The sequence below is a fragment of the Rhineura floridana genome, chromosome 4, assembly GCF_030035675.1.
Source record: "Rhineura floridana isolate rRhiFlo1 chromosome 4, rRhiFlo1.hap2, whole genome shotgun sequence".
In the NCBI taxonomy this organism is placed as follows: domain Eukaryota; kingdom Metazoa; phylum Chordata; class Lepidosauria; order Squamata; family Rhineuridae; genus Rhineura; species Rhineura floridana.
In genome coordinates, this window is record NC_084483.1 from 51,031,564 (window position 1) to 51,055,743 (window position 24,180).

At 40.6% G+C, this 24,180-nt stretch overlaps 1 protein-coding gene across 3 annotated transcripts in view; it reads left to right on the forward strand.

The window, feature by feature from the left end:
• Nucleotides 1-15,257: 15,257 nt before the first annotated feature.
• Nucleotides 15,258-24,180, forward strand: part of PRIM2 (DNA primase subunit 2) — a 145,385-nt gene continuing 136,462 nt past the window's right edge. The window contains exons 1-6 of one of the 3 annotated variants that reach the window (XM_061623048.1): nt 15,258-15,580; nt 16,659-16,768; nt 18,519-18,678; nt 19,002-19,105; nt 21,306-21,385; nt 23,207-23,327. In XM_061623048.1, coding sequence (XP_061479032.1) covers nt 18,534-18,678; nt 19,002-19,105; nt 21,306-21,385; nt 23,207-23,327 — 450 coding nt within the window. In that variant the 5' untranslated portion in view covers nt 15,258-15,580; nt 16,659-16,768; nt 18,519-18,533. Of the gene's footprint in view, nt 15,625-16,658; nt 16,769-18,518; nt 18,679-19,001; nt 19,106-21,305; nt 21,386-23,206; nt 23,328-24,180 lie in introns of all 3 variants that reach the window. The other 2 variants (XM_061623049.1, XM_061623047.1) reach the window with 2 other exon arrangements.

Sequence of the window (24,180 nt, forward strand, 5' to 3'; positions counted from 1 at the left end):
CAGCTGGCCCTCTGATGAGGACGGGACAGGCTGACTCGAGCAGGCCCTGATGTTGACAATCTTGGACTTCAGATTCCATATTCAGCACAAATTATTGAGCACAAACCCCCATAAGAGGCAGGTTGCTGCCCTTGGCAATGTTTTCCGTTGTCAGGGCCAGTGTTCTGTGGCCACATATTGCTATGTTAAGAGGTTTCTCTGGGGAGTGCCTCTTCTTCACCCTCATTGCTTCCCTACCTGGAACTTAATTTGGGTATTAACAGCTCTCATGGGAGACCCCTTTGAGCCAATGGCTAAGTGCTCCCTTAAGCTGCTAACACTTAAGAATGTTGGTCACAATCACATGGAGTTAGACCTGCAATTTGTGTTTTCCATCCAGAGGTGGTTTTGCAGCCTGACCCTTCCTTTGTGCTGAAAGTAAACTTGCCGTTTCATCAGGCCTAGGAGCTGGTGCTGCCTTCTTTCTGCCTGAAGCTGGTGCATGCAAAGGAAATCAGTTAGCATAAACTGGATGTCCTGTGTGCCATCCATTTTTTATCTAGACAGAATGGCAAAGTTCAGATGTTCTCAGGCTCTCTTTGTCTCCTTGTTTGCTGGTGTTTTTCCTGCTTTTTGTTTCCAGATATAGTCTTGTGAAGTGTTGCCAGTACGGTCTGGGAAGTGAGGGGGTAGCACCTCCTCCAGAGGATGTTATTTCTGGCTCTGCCTTCCAGTAGGAGGCATCATCCACAAGTGGCTAATACCCTCCACATCCTCTGAGAATAGGCATTTCCAGCCTTGAACCTTGGGGAAAGGAGAAGCGAATGAGTTTCTGGAAACTGGGAAAGCAAAAATGCATCCTTTTTCCTTTCTCCTTACCTGAAAACTCCCCATATAACGTGGCAAGCAGAATCACACTTCCCCAACTCTAATTCTCATTAACTGGATACTAAAGCTATTTGGGGCTCAAGCACATCAGTTACCTCCTCCAGCCTTTTGTCCTCCCAAACGAAATCCTTAATATTTGGTGGCAAAACTGTCCTTATCGTTCTGTAGATAAAGTTACTGATCATAGAACCTTTTTGGGGGAGGGGGTTTAGGAATTTTCTTTTTTAATTAAAACATTTTTCTTTTAATTTATAAACTAACATATTTCCACATACCTAAGGAGTCACCTGCATGTGCACAAATCACCACCTTATTTTTAGATGGCCTCATTTCACTTCCAAACAGATTGGCACCAGACCATTGAAGTTCAGTTCTGGAAAGAATAAGGATAAAATGTTGATTGTATAAAACACCTAATTTAGCTGGTGTATCATTTTATTTGAACATGTAACTGTCAACAATACTCCTCCAAAGAAGAAAAGAAAAAATCTAAGGCAATAGTCCAATGCACCCTTCAGGTGGAAGTAAACCTTATAGACGCCGTGTAGTAAATGTGCACAGGACTGGGCTCTATAGGTACAGGACTGAACTGAGTGGTCCCTTAGGTTTTAGAATTCCAAAAGTTGGAATGGCAGACAAGTGCTGGAAAAGATGAAAGCAGGGATTGCCAGCATTATTTTTAGCATGGTATTTGAGCCTTTGAGAACCAGTGTGGTGTAGTGGTTAAGGTGTTAGACTACGACCTGGGAGACCAGGGTTCAAATCCCCACACAGCCATAAAGCTCACTGGGTGACCTTGGGCCAGTCACTGCCTCTCAGCCTCAGAGAAGGCAATGGTAAACCCCCTCTGAATACCGCTTACCATTAAAACCCTATTCATAGGATCGCCATAAATCGGGATCGACTTGAAGGCAGTCCACTTCCATTTCATTTGAGCCTTTAGGCTTTAGCAGTTACATAACAGGTAGAAATTTCTTCCAAATTTGTTCAAGGAACTCCGGGAAACATATGTACGCAATATATAACGATGCTGCCTGGTAACCTTGTATGCCAAGATTCAAATTCAGTGGCAGGTAACACAAACACAAAGACAAAAGCTTTCCATATAGCATTCAAACTGAAACATGTCTGTGCAGTTTAGTGAAACTCAGTTATAGTAGGAATGAAGAAATGTTTTGAAAGTTGCAGTACTGTTGCAAGACTGAAATAAGGGAATGCATGAGGGAAATGAGGTGGACAGGAGAGTGTCTGTGGGGCTGGGCATCATCTTTATAGTCTTACCAAAGTTGCAAAGTACCTTCCTTTTGTTCAGGCCATTGCTCTGTTACAAGTGCTTGGGCTAACCCCCATTTTGGTTCATTTGGAGCTGAAGTGATGGCAAGGCCCTGGAGTATTCTGAAGAACATTTCACACCCCACACCCCATTTTGGAAAGTGTATTTAAGAGCAAGGTTTGAGACCCACAATGGTGATCTGAGCTCCAAAATGTATAACTCTGTTCTCAACACAACACAGGACTGCAGGCCACAGATCAGGAAGGGAGTCTGTGTCTTGATGCAAACCTTGAGGCAAAGAGATTCCTTCCTGCTATTTGGTCAGAGCTCCTTCACATCACTTCAGCTGTATTCCACTACGCGCCCCTGGGCCTAGGATAGGTAATCTCTGCTACCTGTCATTTCTTATAGCAGTAGGGGCCTGTTATTTCTTTAGAGTTATGAATGGGTTAGTATATTAATGATTATGGCTGCCATGTACTCAGTGATTTTGTAATGCTATTCTTCTCTTTTGTCTCAATAAAATAAAGCTTTGCTTTAGTCTGGTTTGGACCTGCATTTTTTGGGTTATACACACACTATTTTGACACATTTCAGGGCAAAGCACTTGGTTTATCCCTAGCAAAAGATCCCCCTCCTCTCACGAAGGTGTGTTTAATAGGACACGTGGGTGGCAGGTTCACACACTCTGGTTCCCAATAGACACGTGTTAAGAGTTCTTAATAGCTAGCTTTCTGAATGGCTAGGATATAGCTGAAATGGAGATACCTCACCCCCTCCGCACCCCAACTACTGTTGCTACAATATATTGGTGTCTCTGTGTGAAGAGATACTGCAGTTTTTGTTTTAAAAAGAGAGAGAGACAATTATGGGTCTTAGGATATTGGCCATCTCACTGAAGATCTGTTGTAGGAGAAGGGGACTTTTGGGTTTCTGTTGGAATGTTTAAGCTGTGTACCTCCCCATTATTTACAATCCTGCATATTTGTAAACACAGTTATAAAATGCCAATAAGCCTCCATACAGTGACATTCTATCAAAAAGAACCAAACCTGGGCAAGCGCTGCACCCTGGAACTTTTCACCACTCTGTGTTTAGGACATGGTTGGGAAACCTCAGGCCCGGGGCAGACCTCTCTGTAAGGCCCTCAGGACTCTACCTGAGCCATGCCCCCTAGGCCACACCCCTCACTGGCCCTGCTCTGTACCCTTCTCTAGTGACTTTACCTGGCTGGAATGTGCCCTTGAACTGTGATACTACCTCTTGCTTGACTGCATGAAGAGTGGTGTGTGCCTTGCCATACCCATCACTGGTATGCAGTCCATGAAAAGCTGCCTATAAAGTAGTGGAGGCTGATCCATTAGGGTTAGAGTTGCCAGGTTCAATCCTTGAGACTGATCCTGTATCTTTAGGAGAAGAGAAAATCAGCCAAGTGCAGGTGTTCTTGCAACCCTGTAATGGGAAAAACCACAAGGTGGAATTCCCCCTTTCCCGTGCACAACTTTTAAAGAGGCCCAGTCTTCTGTATCTTTAAAAGTTGTGCAGGAGGAAGGGAGAATTCCACCTTGTGGTTTTTCCTATTACAGGGTTGCAAGAACACCTGCACTTGGCTGACTTTCTCTTCTCCTAAAACAGGATTAGTCTCTGGGATTGAACATGGCAACCCTATTCAGAACTGTTGTCAGATAAATGGTGGTTGGATTGAAGCTTCCTTCACTTGCTACCTCATATACAATATCAATTATGCGACTGGAATTCCATAGAGGACAGGGCTTCCTTAAAATTTTTTAGCAGTAGTAATTTACTTCTGCATCTCCAATGTAATTATTTCTATTGATGGAAGCAGAGAAGATATTTTCCTATCTAAAGATAATAATCCCAGGTTACATTATGTGCCTGTTCCCAAAATACCATTTCAAGTAGTGTGTAGAACTATAATTTAGCAACCAGCTCTATTTTTTAATCAGTTTCCTGCTGCTACAACTGTATATCCATAAGACTCTACTGAGAAAAGATGAAAGGTAATGAGATCAAAAGAACACTGCTCTTGTTCCTTTAAGAGTTATGTTGAAGCAGATTAAAAGCATGTTGAAACCAACACTTATCATCAGTGATACATTTCCCCCTACAAATTGTAAAGTAGTATTGTACCAAATGGCATTATGCATTAAAACAAGCTTGTGCCTACATTCCTACATTAAGAATATAATCTACCTACACTATATACAACAATACAATATTCATTCAAACTGCAATAATACATTACTTAATGTTTTATTAAAGACCATTTGTCAGTGTGAATATTCTGTTTCTCATTCTAGTAATTCAGAAATTATACTTCTTCTTGCTCAGTCTCTTCCCCCTCCATTTTCACATAATTCCAAAGGTGTTGTCAGCCTCTTTTCAGCATCTTAAATACTGTACAGCGATTCAAGTCAGATGCAATGACAAATCAGGGTTTGGTGATGGAAGTGCACTCCCTCCTCTCTTGCATATTTATTTTTGTTTGCAATAGTTACAGATCAATCCAAAACCTAATCTTTCCTTTTTAATTTTCAAAACTTTTAATTGACAATAATTTTGTCATTACATTCACAGCAAAAAAGTAGCAAAAAAGAAAACTTATAATAGAACATAAAACCAACAAAACCCAGAATTACATTTTAGGTAAAATAACCAAGATTACCAACAGAAATGTATTTATTTGCCCTTACTGATATCTCTGCATGTCATGAAGTCCTTCCACCTGGCAGTGCAGACCACAACATGGAAGAGAGGACAAAGACATGTTATCCATAGCGTTTTGTAAGAGGCTGGCAGGAGTCTTGTGGCAAACAGAAAGAGAGAAAAAGCACCATGGTCAATGGAACAGTGAGGGAGCAAGGCAAGCTCTAGTGCTTCTTATAGTGTTTATTTAGCTTGATGTGTTTCAGAGAAAAGCCTCCTTCATCAGGAGCTGTGAATGCTGTTTTCTTAATTCTGGGCAAGCCTTAAACTTACACATCTGAATGCTAACAAATTCTTCTTAATGCAGTTTTTTGTAGAGATGCATTATGAAGAATTTGTATATAAAATAAAGGGGTGCCAAACTGCATAACACTTTACTTGTTTTGCTTTGCCTTATATTGACCGTACGTTATTAGTAGCACAGGTACCAGGAGCCTGCCAGCTCAGCCAGGGAGTCGTATCCAACTCCCCCCAGCCCAGCGGTAATAAGTGTTGGATTGCACTCTAGGTGTACTGAGTGCTATTGCTAGTTATGATGTGTTGTGATTGTAAGATGTACTCCTTACACAAAAGACACCTATTTTATTTAGAACAAACTGGAACACACATTATGCAAGAGAAAAGCCCACCAGAAATCTATCTCTTCAACTGTCTCAGGAGGACCTAGGTTCCTGATTTTCTTTCTTTTTTTTTTGTAAAACCTGGTCTGGAACTGCTCTAGTCTCTACTAGTGAAACGCATAAAACACTGATTGGCTTCTCTTAACATTTCAGTGATTACTATATATTCCTGCTAGAGCCACTTGCTTCTGCTTTTCTTTTCTTGGCATTTTGGTAAAAGAATAGCAGTGATACACATGTATCATGTGGCTGACTGGCAATAAAGAGTTTATACAGTATATTAGGCTTTTGTTGGGAATCATCTTATTAAATGCAAACAGAAGTTCCTCATTGCTAAAGCAGATGCATTCTGTGCATGCTCATGCCATTTATTTCTGAAGGTTGTAATTTTTAATAATGTCTCACCCAGCCGCCCTGGACTACTGCTGGGAGGAAGGGCAGGATATAAATAAATAAATAAAGTTAAACCACTTAGGCTGTGTCACACTTTGATAGAATATTGTTGTTGTTATGTGCCTCCAAGTCGACTACGACTTATGGCGACCCTATGAATCAGTGACCTCCAAGAGCATCTGTCATGAACCACCCTGTTCAGATCTTGTAAGTTCAAGTCTGTGGCTTCCTTTATGGAATCAATCCATCTCTTGTTTGGCCTTCCTCTTTTTCTACTTCCTTCTGTTTTTCCAAGCGTTATTATCTTTTCTAAAGAATCATGTCTTCTCATTATGTGTCCAAAGTACGATAACCTCAGTTTCATCATATTAGCTTCTAGTGACAGTTCTGGTTCAATTTGTTCTAACACCCGATTATTTGTCTTTTTTGCAGTCCATGGTATCCGCAAAGCTCTTCTCCAACACCACATTTCAAATGAGTTGATTTTTCTCTTACCCGTTTTTTTCACTGTCCAACTTTCACATCCATACATAGAGCTCGGAAATACCATGGTCTGAATGATCCTGACTTTAGTGTTCAGTGATGCATCTTTACATTTGAGGACCTTTTCTAGTTCTCTCACAGCTGCCCTCCCCAGTCCTAGCCGCCTTCTGATTTCTTGACTATTGTCTCCATTTTGGTTAATGATTGTGCCGAGGTATTGATAATCCTTGACAAGTTCAATGTCCTCATTGTCAACTTTAAAGTTATATAAATCTTCTGTTGTCATTACTTTAGTCTTTTTGGCGTTCAGCTACAGTCCTGCTTTTGTGCTTTCCTCTTTAACTTTCATCGGCACTCGTTTCAAATCATTACTGGTTTCTGCTAGTAGTATGGTATTGTCTGCATATCTTAAATTATTGATATTTCTCCCTCCAATTTCACACTTCCTTCATCTTGGTCCAATCCTGCTTTCCGTATGATATGTTCTGCGTTTAAACAAACAGGGTGATAAAATACACCCCTGTCTCACACCCTTCCCGATGGGGAACCAATCGGTTTCTCCATATTCTGTCCTTACAGTAGCCTCTTGTGCAGAGTATAGGTTACGCATCAGGACAATCAGGTGCTGTGGCGCCCCCATTTCTTTTAAAGCATTCCATATTTTTTCATGATCTACACAGTCAAAGGCTTTGCTGTAATCTATAAAGCACAGGGTGATTTTCTTCTGAAATTCCTTGGTCCGTTCCATTATCCAACGTATGTTTGCGATATGATCTCTGGTATCTCTTCCCTTTCTAAAGCCAGCTTGGACGTTTGGCATTTCTCGCTCCATATATAGTAAGAGCCTTTGTTGTAGAATCTTGAGCATTACTTGCATGGGATATCAAGGCAATAGTTCGATAATTACTGCATTCCCTGGGATCCCCTTTCTTTGGAATGGTGATGTATATGGAACGCTTCCAGTCTGTGGGCCATTGTTTAGTTTTCCATATTTCTTGACAGATTTTTGTCAAACTTTGGACAGATTCAGTGTCAGTAGCCTGTAGCAACTCTATTGGTATGCCATCTATTCCTGGTGATTTGTTTCTTCCAAGTATTTTAAGAGCAGCTTTCACCTCGCATTCTAAAATTTCTGGTTCTTCATCATATGGTTCCTCCGTGAATGGATCTGTCATCCTGTCATTTCTTTTATAGAGTTCTTCAGTGTATTGCTTCCATCTTCCTTTTATTTCATCTCGGTCAGTCAGTGTGTTCCCCTGTTGATTATTCAACATCCCTACTCTTGGTTTAAATTTCCCTTTCATTTCTCTAATCTTTTGGAATAGGGCTCTTGTTCTACATTTTTTGTTGTCCTCTTCTCTTTCTATACAGTAACTATTGTAATAGTTCTCTTTGTCCTTATGTAGTAGTCGCTGTACTGTTGCATTTAGGGTTCTGACCGTGTTTCTATCTCCTTTTGCTTTTACTTTCCTTCTCTCTTTAACCATTTAAGAGTTTCTTCAGTCATCCATTGAGGTCTTTCTCTCTTTTTAACGACAGGTATTGTTTTTTTGCATTCTTCTCTGATAACATCTCTGACTTCATTCCATAGTTCTTCTGGTTCTCTGTCAACTAAGTTTAAAGCCTCAAACCTGTTCCTTATTTGATCTTTATATTCTTCTGGGATGTTATTTAAATTGTATTTTGGCATTATGATTGCTTTGTTGGTCTTCTTTAGCTTTACTCTGATTTTCGATACGACCAGTTCATGATCTGTACCACAGTCTGCTCCTGGTCTTGTTTTCGCAGAAAGTATGGAACTTCTCCATCTTCTGCTACCAATTATATAATCAATAAGATGGTGCTTGGGGAACATTGCTTGGCACCCTGGACTCTCCAGTATGGGGTTCTGCAGGGGTCCTGTCCCCCATGCTGTTCAACGTCTACATGAAACCATTGGGTACGGTCATCTGGAGCTTTGGAGTGCATTGCCATCAGTATGCTGATGATACGCAGCTCTATTTCTCCTTTTCATCTTCTTCAGGTGAGGCTGTCAATGTGCTGAACTGGTGCCTGGCTGCGACAATGGACTGGATGAGGGCTAATAAACTGAGGCTCAATCCAGACAAGACTGAGATGCTGCTAGTGGGTGGTTCTTCTGACTGGATGGTGGATGTCCAACCTGTCCTGGATGGGGTTGCACTCCCCCTGAAGGAGCATGTTCATAGCTTGGGGGTTCTCCTAGAACCATCTCTGTCACTTAAGGCTCAGGTAGCCTCGGTGGCACGGAGTGCCTTCTACCAACTTTGGTTGGTAGCCCAGCTATGCCCCTATCTGGACAGGGATAACCTGGCTTCAGTTGTTCATGCTCTGGTAACCTCCAAGCTAAATTACTGCAATGTGCTCTATGTGGGGCTGCCTTTGAAGACAGTTCGGAAGCTGCAGCTTGTGCAAAATGCAGCGACCAGATTGGCAACAGGGACCAGACGGTTCGAACACATAAAACCGATTCTGGCCTGCTTGCATTGGCTGCTTATATGTTTCCGAGCTCAATTCAAGGTGCTGGTTTTAACATATGAAGCCTTACACGGCTTAGGACCACAATACCTGATGGACCACCTCTTCCAACACGAACCCACCTGTACACTACGCTCAACATCCAAGGCCCTCCTCCGAGTGCCTAGTCCGAGGGAAGGTGGGAGTCTCGCAACAAGGGAGAGGGCCTTTTCAGTGGTGGCCCCAAATTATGGAATGAACTTATTGATGAGGTGTGCCTGGCGCCAACACTGTTATATTTTCGGCACCAGGTCAAGACTTTCCTCTTCTCCCAGGCATTTTAGCATGTGTTTTTAAATTGTTTTTTTTGTTTTTTAAAATGTGTATATTTGTTTTTATTGTTTTTAATTGCTGTAAACCGCCCAGAGAGCTTTGACTATGGGGTGGTATATAAATGTAATAAATAAATAAACAAATGAGAACATGAAAAGCTGCTTCTTTATCATTTATCAATGTAAACTGCAACACTATATTCTGCTATATACACATATTTCTTTACACCATTTATATACCTCTTATATTTAAATAAAACTCTAAGCGGTGTACAACATAAGTCAAAACATCTTAAAACAGCAGATACAAAAAACTACAACCAATAAAATACAATTAACTGAAGATCAGCACATTCATGTTTAAACATAACATTCTAAACCAACACTCAAACTTACTATTTTAGCACACCTCAAATCACACTCTACAAGCACTCACATAATTCAGCCTCACACCTTAAAAACATCACACTCCATCCTATAAGAACTACTATGAGAACCACTGAAATCTACATACAGCCTAATAATGCACAAACATATTCTAAATTCACCATTTGTATCAAACACTCCCCCTTGTCTCTCACTCAAGGGGGCAGAAACTATGTCCACCAGGCTCTCACCCTGGGGGTATAGAAACCACGATTTCCAATACAGTAGGGAATGACACTTCCCTCATCTCTCAACTAAGGAACAAAAACCATTCAAGTATCAAATATTAACTCTAAAGAAGGGCAGGCTTTCAATTACAATTTGTTGGTTTGCCTCTCTCCAGCACTTGCAGTAATTATTTTTCTTGGTGGGCGATGGATTCCAGACTCCAAGTGAGATGCTAAGTGTACACTTAGTGTCACACTTTGTTTTGTACATTATACCACCTATCTACATATATCTATTGATTCTTAATAATGTCACTAATTCTGTTTTAGGCTGTAAACATACTAGTCACCAGATCAAAGTATTTCCATTAGCCACATCTTGAGGGGGAATGAGTTCATTTGCAGATCAGTTGTGAAATCTCTTTGAAGCCGAATTGGAAAAAAAATGCACTCAAGCAGCTCCCACCAGGGGCAGGGTTTGACTATCATCTTGCGCTCATTTTCAGAAGAGAGATAAAGACGCATTGCACTGGAACTGACAAAACAGTGAGTGTGTTTCTACCCTTATTCAATAATTATTGAAAAAGGAAGCAGATTTTTATTTTATGTAAAGCAACAAGCTCTTACTATACACAGGTGAGCAGTGAGTAAGACCAGTTTACTTATACCAAATTACTCACAGTTGTTAAGACAAAAAGGATCTGAAGTACTCCAAAAGGATCTCTTCTAAACTGAGTGAATGGGCAGTAAGATGGCAAATGCAATTCCGTGTAAGCAAGTGTAAAGTTATACATATTGGGGCAAAAAAACCTAATTTCACATATACACTCATGGGGTCTAAACTGATGGTGACTGACCAGACCAGGAATGAGACCTTGGTGTAGCAGAAGCTCAATGAAGATGCTGACCCAGCATGCAGCAGCTGTGAAAAAGGCAACATTTAAAAAAAAACCTTTTTTTCCTAAACAATATGTTTTTAACCCTTTTTATTTAAGATGATTTTAAAGCTTTTTTAAAAAAATGTTTTTAAGGTTGTCTTGTTTTAATGTATTTTAAGGTCTGTTTTTATGATGTTTTAAAGTGTTTTTAGTGCTTTTGTTTGCTGCCCTGGGCTCCTGCTGGAAGGGTGGGCTATAAATAAATAAATAAATGAAAACCAAAACATGCTTGGGATTGTCTATGCTCTGGTAACCACTAGGGGCTGCCTTTGAAGATGGTTTGGAAAGTGCAGCTTGTGCAGAATTCAGCAGATAGGTTGCTGACGGGGACAAGACGGTCTGAACACATAACACCAATCCTGACATGACTGCATTACCAATTGGTTTCCAGGCCCAATTCAAAGTGCTGTTTTTTTCTTATAAAACCTTATACGTTTTAGTGCACCAATACCTCAAGCGCCACTTCTTCTGTGCAAGTCATTTGACGTCCCCCCCGGGGAAGTGCTGAGGGTAGTGACAGAATGGGCTTTCTCAGTGGTGGCTTCCTAGTTATGGAATGCTTTCCCCAGGGAGGCATGCCTGGTGCCATCACCGTCTATTTTCAGGCACCAGGCAAAAACATGCTTATTCTCCCAGGTCTTTGGACCTTAATTTCCAGCTTTGGCCTGATCTAGCATGCTCTTAAGTACTTTGAAACCAAAAGTTACCAAAGCAATATAATAAAGTTACCAAAGCAATAATAAAGATAAAATACATAACATTAGACTGAGGGCAATAAAAGCATTTCTACAATTGTGCAATTATTGTTCTATAAAATGTCTGGGTCACACCACAATGAAAGCCTTCTTCACTAAAAATCTCTTCAGTAGCCACCTAAATATCAAAATGCTAGGCTTATTGAATTTCAGATACCCAGCATCTCATCTCTCTCTCTCTCTCTCTCTCTCTCTCTCTCTCTCTCACACACACACACACACACACACTCACACACACACACTTCAGTTTCCCCTAAATTTATCATCCATCCAGGAACACTCAAGGCACTTAAAAGATTCAGGGCCTATTGGCCCACCTGCAGCTATTCCCTGGCTGTTAGTGTGACACCTATCTTTGTTTCAAATACATAAGTAATATGATTGTCAAGGCGCTGCATCCTTTTTTAAAAAAAGGAAGGCAAAGGTAGAGTCCATTAAAGTGAGTTCTGTTCACTTAAAATTTCTGCAGAGATGTCAGAGGACCAATAAATGTTTGTTTTCTTATTAATCATCCTGGTCTAGAGAGTAGCACCAGAAGGAGTTATGAAGATTTAACTGCCTGAAGGAGAATTTTATTTCAGCCAAAACAAAAGGAGAATGAGCCCTCCAGAAAATGAAGCTCTCAAGACAGCATATAGCAGGCCCTCTTGATCAGCATTGTAAAAGGCCATATCTTGGCCATCACAGTTTAGATTTTCTGATCCTCTTGAGTTCACCACTGAGGGGCCAGTACACACCTTCCTTCCCTTGGGTCTAAAGGCAAACTTTCCCTTTCTCCTCACAGACTTTCTGGTGATCCCACAACCCATTCCTTCTCATCTCCCACAAGGACTTCCCAGAAATGCCTGCCTGTTGTGAATCTCTCACATCCCAACATCTCATTAACACAATTTAAAAGATTTTTCGAAGCATGTGTTCAAACTGAGTAGAGAATTGGAAATAGCTCTCGTAATTCTCCTATCTTCTTCCTAACTGGAAGGTGTGTTGTATGACAAAGCAACCTCATATTTGGGCCTAACACTACTGTTGACTAGTTACTGAAATCCTGTATTCGGGTATGGAAGTCTTTGCCTTTCCACTCACTGGTCATCTTAGATTTTCCTTTACTGTTAAAACTCATAAAATGAGGCCTGTCTGTTCCTGTTACATTTAATGTTTCTGAGGTTCAGTAACCCTCAATGAACAGTGATATTTAGTTATTGGTAGGAAGCAAGCATTATAAATTATCAAAATGTGCTTGAAAGAGCAGCCCGTGTGATGTACGTTGAACCTGACATACCAACCAATTAGTAATTTGGATAATAATTACTCTGCAAAAAAATGTATGTTAGTGTCAGGATTTTTAGTTGGCAGTACATCATCATCAACATCATAATTTTTCTAGATCCTGATGAGATTTGTATTTTTGCACCTTAGTAGCAGCTCTTCTCTTAAACTTGGATCTGAATAACTTACTAAGGGACAACATTCACCCTCATACCACAAAAATAGCCTATCACAATCACTGGACTTTCTACAACAGAAGGCGAGACCACCCCTATTTTTTTAAAGTGAGGAAAGTGCTGCCAGGAGTCCTGTTTTCTTGCTATGAACCAGCAGGGCAGTAATTGCCACCTGGGCTCTTTCTGGGAGGAAGGGCGGGATATAAATTTAATAAATAAATAAACAAAAATAAAGTGCCTTATGGCAGCAGTACACTGTACCCTCTCTCAAGATGTAAGTTTCACCCCACTACCTTCTAAAGGACTGCAAAAACACCACTCTCACACAGCCCTTAGAAATGGGGATATTGTACTGCTGCATTAGAAATATAACGCAAAGGTTAACATGTAGCTGTCGGAACATTTGTAAATTCCCCTGCTCTCCTGAGAGGAGCTAAGGCCCTTAGGCGAATGGGACATTATCCATTTGCAAGTGGAAGGAGGAGGAGAAGCCCACCCCGTCCGTTCAATATGGGAGTGATAATGGAAGAAACATATCACCAGGAACAGAAGGCATACCAGTAGAGTTGCTACAAGTTACTGAGATGGAATCTGTCCAAATTTTGACAAAAATTTGTCAAGAAATATGGAAAACTAAACAATAGCCCACAGACTGGAAGCGTTCAATATATATATCCCAATTCCAAAGAAAGGGGATCTCAGGGAATGCAGTAATTATTGAATTATTGCCTTAATATTCCATGCAAGTAAAGCAATGCTCAAGATTCTACAACAAAGGCTCTTACTATATATGGAGCGAGAAATGCCGGATGTCCAAGGGGACTTAGAAAGGGAAGAGGTACCAGAGATCATATCACAAACATATGTTGGATAATGGAACAGACCAAGGAATTTCAGAAGAAAATCACCCTGTGCTTTATAGATTACAGCAAAGCTTTTGATTGTGTAGATCATGAAAAACTATGGAATGCTTTAAAAGAAATGGGGATGCCACAGCATCTGATTGTTCTGATGTGCAATGTATACTCTGCACAAGAGGCTACTGTAAGGACAGAGTATGGAGAAAGTGATTGATTCCCCATCGGAAAGGGTATGAGACAGGGTTGTATTTTATCACCCAATTTGTTTAATCTATACACAGAACGCATCATACAGAAAGTGGGATTGGACCAAGATGAAGGAGGTTTGAAAACTGGGAGAAATATCAATAATTTAAGATATGCAGACGATACTATACTGCTAGCAGAAACCAATCATGATTTGAAATGAATACTGATGAAATTAAAGAGGAAAGCACAAAAGCATGACTACAGCTGAACGTCAAGAAGACTAAAGTAATGACAGATGATTTATGTAACTTCAAAGTTGATAATGAGGACATTGAACTTGTCAAGGATTATCAATGCCTTGGCACAGTCATTAACCAAAATTTAGACAATAGTCAAGAAATCAGAAGAAGGCTAGGACTGGGGAGGGCAGCTATGAAAGAACTAGAAAAAGTGCTCAAATGCAAAGATGTATCATTGAACACCAAAGTCAGGATCATTCAGACCATGGTATTCCCGATCTCTATGTATGGATGTGAAAGTTGGACAGTGAAAAAAACGGGTAAGAGAAAAATGAACTCATTTGAAATGTGGTGTTGGAAGAGATCTTTGCAGATACCATGGACCACGAAAAGGACAAATAATTGGGTGTTCGAACAAATTAAGCCAGAACTATCATTAGACGCTAAAATGATGAAACTGAGGTTATCATACTTTGGACACATCATGAGAAGACATGATTCACTAGAAAAGACAATAATGCTGGGAAAAACAGAAGGGAGTAGAAAAAGAGGAAGGCCAAACAAGAGATGGATTGATTCCATAAAAGAAGCCACAGACCTGAACTTACAAGATCTGGACAGGGTGGTTGATGATAATACATGCTGTTGGAGGTCGCTGATTCATAGGGTCGTCGTAAGTCGTAATCGACTTGAAGGCACATAACAAAATTATGGGTTGCATTTGTATTTGCAGCACAACATTTTTCTTTCTCCACAGGAAGTAAGACACCACACTGGAAAGATCACAAGCTTCTGTCTTTGCTAGCGAGAGGGAGGCGGGGAAGGCGAGCCGTTCCCCAATCGCAGTTACGCAAAAGTTGTGGATTCCTGAGCTGTTGCCACTGTCACTGTGTGCGGAGACAAGGGGTAACTAGAAATTACTCTTGGGCACCGAAACGATCAGTCTAAATCTTTAGTGTATGGTCTTTCCGTTCCATATTGCGGAGGAGAAATGGAAACCGGAAGTGAGTTGTAGGAAGTGATTCTCACCTTTCTCTTATCTCTATGGGCCTGACAGACCGAATGAGGGTTGGAAGACAAGCGGCATACACCATAGACAAAGACGCTCTTTCCACCCTGAGGGAGGCCTGCTACTTCCGTCGTCATCTGTACTTGCCATTCTTTTTCTCTCCCTTTCCCGCCCAGAACCGGCCCTGGAAGTAAAGGCGAGCGCGTTGTCATGACAACCGGGGGAGACGGCGGAAGAAGTCAGGAGCCGAATCAGAACGATTCGATGCTCCATGGGAGAATGGCGAAGACGTGACCGCGGGGCGGAGCGTTGGTTATTCTCGCGCGGGAAATTGAGATCGGCTGGTTCGGGCGGTAGGACGTTCTTGATCTGAGAAGGCTGCGTGGTGAGCGACAAGTGGCTTTTAGGAGAGAGGGGATTTCTCAGGAGGTGGGGGGAAATCTTTGTTTCCTTCGCTCCCCCATCTGGCTTTGATACTAAGTGTCACTAGCAGTGCTGGGCTAATGATGTTCACTCAGAAATAAGTCATACTGAATTCCGTGGGATTTACTCCCAGGCAAGCGCGCAGAGGATTCTAGCCTAAGTCGAACAGTGGTTTTTCATCTAATCGATATATTAGCTATCCTTTGTCTCTCCTGCAATAATGTCTTTCCTTCCCTACGTGTAAGGCGGCCACTTAATGCATCACCAAAATAGGGGGTGGTATTTAATGCCAATTTTATTCAGAGCAGGCCCATTGAAGTTAATAGAGATGACTAACTTAGGTTCATTAACTTCAGTGGGTCTACTTTACATAGGACTTAGTTGAATACAACCCAAAGGAAATAAATATCCAAAGAAGAGGATACAGATTAGCATAATATTTGCATATGACATATTTGCATTATGTACATAGATGCAAACATTATATAAATAGAAACCTCACTGTAAATGCGATGGGTGACCTATGTGCCTGCTCAGTCTGCTGTCCAGGTACTAACTGCTGATGGGCAACTTTGAGTCCCCTGCTGCTCTCCTTTCTTAACATTCTTTGTCTTTATATAAGACTTAAGCAGGACAGCCCTTCAAACAGAGGAATCCTTCAAGTGGTGGATCTCTACAGTGTCCTCTACGGAGGACACATGGCCATTCTCCGTATTGTGCCTAGAGTAGGGATGAGCAACTGAAAACTGCAGGGTCAAGTCTGGCCTACTGAGGAAGACCAATCGCCTGCCTCCCACCTCCCTGACATAAGTTGCTAGCCAGGAGGTGTGTGGACTCATTGCTATAGCAGAAGCTTAAAGTGGCTTAAAAGCATCAAATATTATTATTTTTAAAAAGCTAAGCTCTACAACAGTGAGACCACTGGACCACATGAAATCTGCTGAGGGTCTTGGCAGACCACTTAATGATTTTTCTGCCCTTTCCCTCCTAAACATAATCACAATTTTGATTCCTTTCTCTCTCCAAATCTCATCATACAGAGGATCCCATTTGCATTTACTCAGAAGTAAGCCCCACCAAGATTAGAAGTTTGATCCTGTGTATCTTTACTCAAAAAGAATCCTGTGTTCTCTATAGTGTTGACTTACAAGTAAGCATCATGGTTCACATTCTGGCAATTTTTATTGGTTTTACCCCTCCTTATATGCAGGCAGTTGAGGAGGAAAGGAGACCTGCTTCAAGAGGAGGAGGCATTGAAGGGGGCATCACACAGCTGATCCCATACATATTTACTCAGAAGTAAACCCCACCAAAATCAATGGTAGATGTGCATAGGACTGCAGCCTTAGTGCATACTGTATAGGATTGCAGCCTAAACTGGTTTGTCTTAAAGGTGCTACAGAGTACTGTTGACAAGGGACTGAATAAGCTTCCAACTCTAGGGGGAAAGTGTATCTCCAACACTCCACTCTGCCAGCTTGTTCACTTCTGCATCTTTTTTTTAAGAACATGGAGTAAGATGTAAGAATATTGAGTTAGGACCTGAGAGACAAGGGTTCAAATCCTCACTTGGCCGTGAAGCTCACTGGGTGACCTTAGGCCAGTCACTGTCTCTCAGCCTAACCTACCTCACAGGGTCGTTGTAAGGCTCAATTGGGGAGGGGATGACCCTTGAGCTCCTTGGAGGAAAGCTAAAAGCTAACACAGATACATAACAAAGAGAAACTTAGCAGGTGAACTCCCTCTCCCGAAGATTGAGGCTGCAATCTTAAATTCCCTGAGAGTAAGCCTTGTTGAGTACAGTGGGACTTACCTCTGAGTAAACATGCATAGGTTTGGGCAGTGATGGGAAAGTTTCAATTCAGTGATTTTGGTGGTGGTAGGAAGTGGAAAGGAATGATAGCAAATGAGAAATGAGGAGACTCACTGCTGTGGATCTTGCAGCATAAACCAGCACCCTCTCTTGTTAGGCAGTGGGGGGGTGGGAAGGACCACCTGATGCATACCATAATTCTCCCTCCCTCAGCCAATACAATTCAGGATAATCCATCCCACTCTGCTCCATTTTTTTAACTGCTTCTACCCCTGCCCCACCAGCCATGTGAGGGAAAAGAGGAGGGAGGAGTGAAGATGGAGAAAAGATCCCATTTGACCAGTCAGCTTTTTGCATCATAGAGGATGATGCAGAATGAAATTTAACAGGGATAAGTGCAAAAGTCTACACCTACGAAAAAGAAGCAAAGCGCACAGTTATAAGATGGGGAAGGAATACTTGGCTCAGCAATATTGTGTACGAGAGGGATCTTGGAATTATTGTTGATCACAAGCTGAATATGAGCCAACAGTGTGATGTGGCTGCAAAAAAGGCATATGCTATTTCAGCCTGCATCAGCAGAAGCTTAATTTCCAAATCGTGTGACGTACTAGTTCCCTTCTATTCAGCACTGGTTAAGCCTCATCTTGAGTACTGCGTCCAGTTCCGGTCTCCTCACTTTAAGAATAAGGGAATCTGTCTGCTTCATGCTGCTTTGTTTACTGAGGATTTTCCCCATATCTAAGAGTGGTTCCATTCCAGTTTCTGTGGAAGAATAGTGCAGAAGGAAACTTGCTCTTTTGAAACAGTGGTAACCCTTTTTATAATGATCTGTATCCAGTGGAAGGTCAGCTTTCTGTAAAGTAAGCGGGGAACAGTTGCAAGTCAGAGTGGCCAAACCAGTCTGAATCATGTTGCACATGATGCAGCTAAGAACTCTTTTAAAATTGAACCTTGAAATTCTTCTAACTTAATCAAGAGACCTCAGGTCTAAAGAAAGTATTTTTTAAATGTACCTCATGTTCTGAGGCATGATTATCCTTTTGACTAATGTTCAATTATATCCTAGACTCTGTGTCCTTTATAGGTTTACTTGGAGAAAATGCAGTTTTTTAGAAGCAGCAGACGGAAGTTGGAGGCTGATAGACAAGATCAGTACCCTCTTAGCCTTCAGTTCTATCTACAACCTCCTGCTGAAAATATATCTTTAATTGAATTTGAAAGTTTTGCTGTTGATAGACTTAAACGTGAGTAGCAGTGTAGAACAGAATGAATTGTGATTTGTTTTATGTGGTTCTCAGAATGGTTGATTATGTATTTCTGTGAAACTTTCTTATGTGGAAGTTTAACTTCTTCATGATTATAAACTTCTCAACTTCTTCATGATTATAAAGTTAATACATTTATAGTTCTTTTCAGTATGGCTATCATTATTCTTTTATATAGATTTGTTATCATCTGTTTTCTAATTTTTTGTTCCCATCCATTATTTGGATGTATATTTTCAGACATGTCTTTGATAACGTACTTACTGCTACATTTCAAAGCTGTCATTGTCTCTCTTTTGCAGTACTCAAAGTAGTAGAGAACTTGGGTGTGAGTTATGTGAAAGGTTCTAATGAGTACAATACAAAGTTGGAATCAGAACTTCGGAATCTTAAGTTTCCATACAAAGTAAGTAAAACAACTATTTATTTATAAAAATATTTGTATACTGCTCTTTTGTTAAAAACATCAAAGCAGTTTACAAATGTTTAAAACAACAACCATAGAATTTAAAAAAACATTAAAAATTCAATTAAAACAAAGGTCAATTGTTGCAACAACAACAAAAAAAAAACATGTTCTTAATTATCTGCATAAGCCTGGCAAAACAGCAAGGTTTTCAGCAGGCGCTTAAAAGTTAAAACAGAAGGTGCCTGCTGAATCTGTGCTGGCAGGGTATAATTGATGCTGAATATGCATTTTATATTCTTGTGTAATTGAGGCCACTCTGGAAGAAATAGTTTGGAGATGGAGGTGGGCTGGTAGATTAAAATAGGAATATATTGGCAACTATAGAGTCCTCTGTCATGTTAGGTTGTACTAAGCCTATTCACAGCTCCTTTGCCCCTGATATGTGTGGGTGATATCGTCGGGTCACTGTGGCTTCTGAGCGTAGGCTGTCCTGTAAAATGGGGGCTTCAAAACCTATAGGAATTGGAGAGCCAGATTCTTCACCAAGTGGATGCCCATGAAAACATCCAAAGCTTTTCACCTCGAAGGGACAGTGATAGAGCTGTGGAAATGCCCTGACTCATCCCAGAATAAAGTCCATTCATTTTTGAGAACGAGTCTGAGAGCCTGTTGGAACAGAGTGGGGCCCTTTCTGAGTGAGAGACAGCAGGGAAATGAATGGGCTACCCAGGTGAGAGATGTACTGGGAATTATCGGTTAGGCCATTTGGTTGTTTTAGTCAGTTGGATGTCCCATTTTCTCTACCAGACGTTTGATTAAGTTGGAAATTCTAATTGTTTGCACTGCTCTTTAGTTTTGCTGAGTTAGCCCCCTTGTCCTACTATGGACATGAACATGTTAGCTATGAAACTTGTTTTTGGTAAAATGTGGTGGGGTGCTATGAGCTGCATTGAGCCCCCACTGATGTTTTACTGTAGAATCGACTGAGGAGGATGGCAAAGTCCCACTCTGCACTATGCCAGCTCTAGAGGCTTGAAGGTCCTGGGTTTCACACTATTGCCAGGAGTTAGAGCTCCCATGGTATTGTGCATCCTGCACATGTTTGGGGAGCATCCAGAACCTCTGAGCCTGCTGTAGTGTGAATTATGTTCTCTTTCCCCCCCTCCCCCAGTCTAATGATTCCATTACTATTGTAGATATGACTAATTTGCACTCTGTAGTATGTAGCAGTAGTGGATATGCAACGGATATTCAGGTATCCCAAAAGAATCCCTTGGAGAATTTGATTCCTTCCAGTTCAGTTTCCATCAGCTGGTTCCCTAAATCAGCTACTGAGCTTCTTTCCCTTGGAATTCAGTTGCAGGTTTTCTATTTGCGTATCTTGATCACATGCGTAAGTGGTGATCCTACTTATCTTCTGTTAGTTCTTTACTTTCAAGCTTTAGAATTCCCGCTTCTGCTTGGAAAGAAAAGGCAAGTGAGCACACAGGCAATGACTGTTCCTTTTCTCTTTCCGGCTCAATGTATTGCCCAGAGAGAGGAGTCCACCCCACTTTATTAAATATTGTGGTAAATTTGCATATCCCAACTTTCTGGTTCTAAAAGCAAAACCGCCAAAGGTGGCTAATAACATACAAACATGGTGACAGCATACAAACAGCATAGTAAACAAAATGAAATAGGCAGAGTAGCAGATAAAAAACATCACAGGGTGACAGTTAAAAATAACAATCAAATGGTGGGGGAGCCAGATAGAATCAAACATACCAAATACCTACTGAAATGAAAGCATCTTCAAATGACAAAATGACATGTGAAGTGGGTAGAGAATAAATCTCCCAGGGTAGGAAGTTCCAAAAGTTATATCCCATAATCAAGAAAGCCCTATGTGCATTCCTGTAATTTTGCATCTGGCCTTTATTTTGTACCTGGCTCAAGTTTGTGGGTCTTGTATATGTTCTGTAAGGCTGACATGTGCTCACTTCTGGCCTGTAGAATTGAAGTTGCAATCCTACACCTGTTTGTCTGGAGGTAAACTCAGTGGGACTTAACTCTAAGTAGATGTGCATAAGATTGTGCTGCAAGTCTCTATTTTATAGTTCGTTATAGTAAATCATGCAAATAATTGTGTTTATAGTGTGTTATTTGATTTGCTGGGCCTTATCTATCTATTTTTAAAACTTTTTTTGTAATTTAGGCTTTGCTTGAAGAGGATTATGATGCAAGAAGAAAAGATCATATTTCTCATTTTATACTGCGCCTTGCCTATTGCCAATCGTAAGTATTGTCTGTCCAGTTTTGTTTAATCACATATATGTGCAATGATCATCATTTGGATTTTAACATTTGTGTAGGTGCATTTGTAACCATTTGCTGACTCACATTTCAAGATCTTTAAGGATAATATGATTTTTGAAATGCTGCTCCTTCTGGAGCAAAAATGATAGTGGCCCAATTCAAACAACCTATCAAACCATAGTTTAAAATTTTGGTATGTGTTCCAAATTAAAAAGCTGCAGTTAGTCCATCTCCAGAGGCTGCTGCATGGAAAAAGGGATAAATTTATGAACCTGAGTTTTAAAAGGCTAGAAAACCAAGCAGACAAGCAATTCTAAACCATGATTTACCTATTGCTCATTTGGAAGTTCACACCATGACTTGGGTTCTAAACCATGGTTAGCAAAAACCATGGCTTGATGAGATGTCTAAACTGGGCCTGTCTCCCAGCATTGCTTACCAGCATTACACGGTAAGTGTAAGTTGCAATATGTTAAATAGGACATAAGTGATACATATATTTATACAGTTTTTTTCTTTTTTTAACAAAACCTCCCTCAAAATAACACATGAACAAAATACCCTAGAGATTGATATGGTATTACAGTTAAATACTGAAAACTATTTATAGATCAATAATGAGAAAGTTGTACAGACTTCTTAAAGAGACTAGCCATTACCCAATGGTTTTTAGGAAGCAGGTAATTGCTTTCTTAATAATGAAAATCTAGGCCTTTTAAAAGTGTAGGTTTATTATATTTTAATTTGTATCAGTTGCATTGGGCTTTATTTGAAAAGTTTGAGGTCTGTTTTAATAAAGATTATTTTAATGTTTTTAAACAAACACTTAAATCCTGTCTCATTCTGTACTCAAGTTGGCTTGCAACAAGCTGAGATAACTTCAGAAATTATTTTTCAGTTAACTTTCTGGTGTAATGGTAATAAAAAATATAAAGCTGTTCGCTACAAATTTTAGTGGTTCAATAGTGCCACCAAGAGGTAAAAGCTTGCATTTTCACTCTGTTTTTATTCACAAATGTCTTCTGGTTGTTTGCAGCCATAACTGGACTTCACAGTAAGAAATTTGTCTGACTCATCTCCCCATGAATCAAAGACCCAGCTGTTGCTCACCATATATTTAATACCTTAAACATGCTATATTAATTCACCAAAATACAATATCTACCCAGCCTATAGAACTATACCCTTTATAAATCTATAGGCCAGAGCATTGCATTTAGGGTAAATTAAGATGGTGGGCGACCAGTGGGAATGGGAGCTGAAGTTCGTTCCCATTCAGAAGCAGCACTGCCACTTGCTTACCACTAAAACAGTATTCCAGGGGCCCAGTGGGGAGTGTGGGGAGTGATGGTGCAGCCAGGTCAGGCTGGTGAGGGACCATTTTGGGCCCCTTGGCCAGTGCCCAACCGATCACTGGTGCCAGACCTGTGTTTAGGTGTTAGGGGATTTTTGTCATCTCCTGTCTTTGTGGAAGTCAGTGGGACAGGTTTAAATACATACATACCTGGATGTTCTCAAAAGTTGTAGGAGTCAGTCATTACGGAGTGGAAGAGATGCCGTTTTTCCAGACAGAAGAATGTGAGAGAAGCAAATACTGTAAAAAGAAACACTGAAAATAATTTGGTTAAGGACGGCAGCTCAAAAATGTTTTCCCAGAAATAGAAACCTGAATGTGACAGGGAGATTTCAGGTTATGTTTTTGTCTGTTTGACTTCCAAAAGAAAGACATCTAGAAAACCTTGACATGCATTTTAAAAACCATTAAATGCATTTCACCGTGTGTTAAATGTTCTACTGCAGGGAAGAGCTTAGGCGATGGTTTATCCAGCAAGAAATGGACCTCTTCCGCTACAGATTCCCTCAGCTAACTGCTACGTTGGTTAAAAAGTTCCTTGAAAATGTTAATTTAGCATTTGATGCTGTAAGTAGCTTGCATTTGTATTAAAACAAAACACTTCAGTTCCACAGTTTTAATTAAAGTGTTGTAGTAGTGTAGAAATGCTTAATATTTGGCTGGAGGGCTGAACAAAGTTTGTAAGCGCGCTTTCTTCTTCTTTTCTTTCCCCACCCCCACCCATCTCTTTTTGCCCGGCTAAATGCTACTCATCTGTTGGAAATTTGCTGCTCCATTACTCATGATTGGGCTGCAGTACTTGGTCTCCAGCAATGCCCCATAACAGCTGTTCTGTTGCTTGTGTGTACAGTGCTGTGGGTCTTCTTGAGCATACTTGTTCCTGGTATGAAAGCAGGAAAGATGCGGGTTATGCCATATACAGACCAAATATTCTGCTCCTTTTGGCATTTTGTTTGAATCCATGTTCTGATGCTGATCACCTTTGAGTTTTACAACTCATTTTCCCGTTATGGAGATGCATGCCAAATGCGACCAAAACAAGTTGATTCCTCTTTTACGGCAAGCTTATTTTTTGGCCACAAAACACTTTCACATTAGGTTGTAAAATGCATGCTGACAACTTATCAGTTTTATTGATTTTGAATTGACTAGATTTTTGTCTCAGATATAACACAGGGTTCAATATTCTCACTGAAAAAATCTACGCTGATAGGTGAAACCTATGAAGGAAATGGTTTCAATTTTTAGACATGGTCCTCTTGACTTAGTTGATAATGGGCAGTATTCAAAGTAAACTCACTGAAGTTAATAGATGTGACTATCGTAGGTTCATTAATTTCAATGGGTCTACTCTGAGTAGGACTCAGTTGAATGCAACCCAGTGTTTTACCAATTAATGTGTGTGCCTTGTCAACAGAGA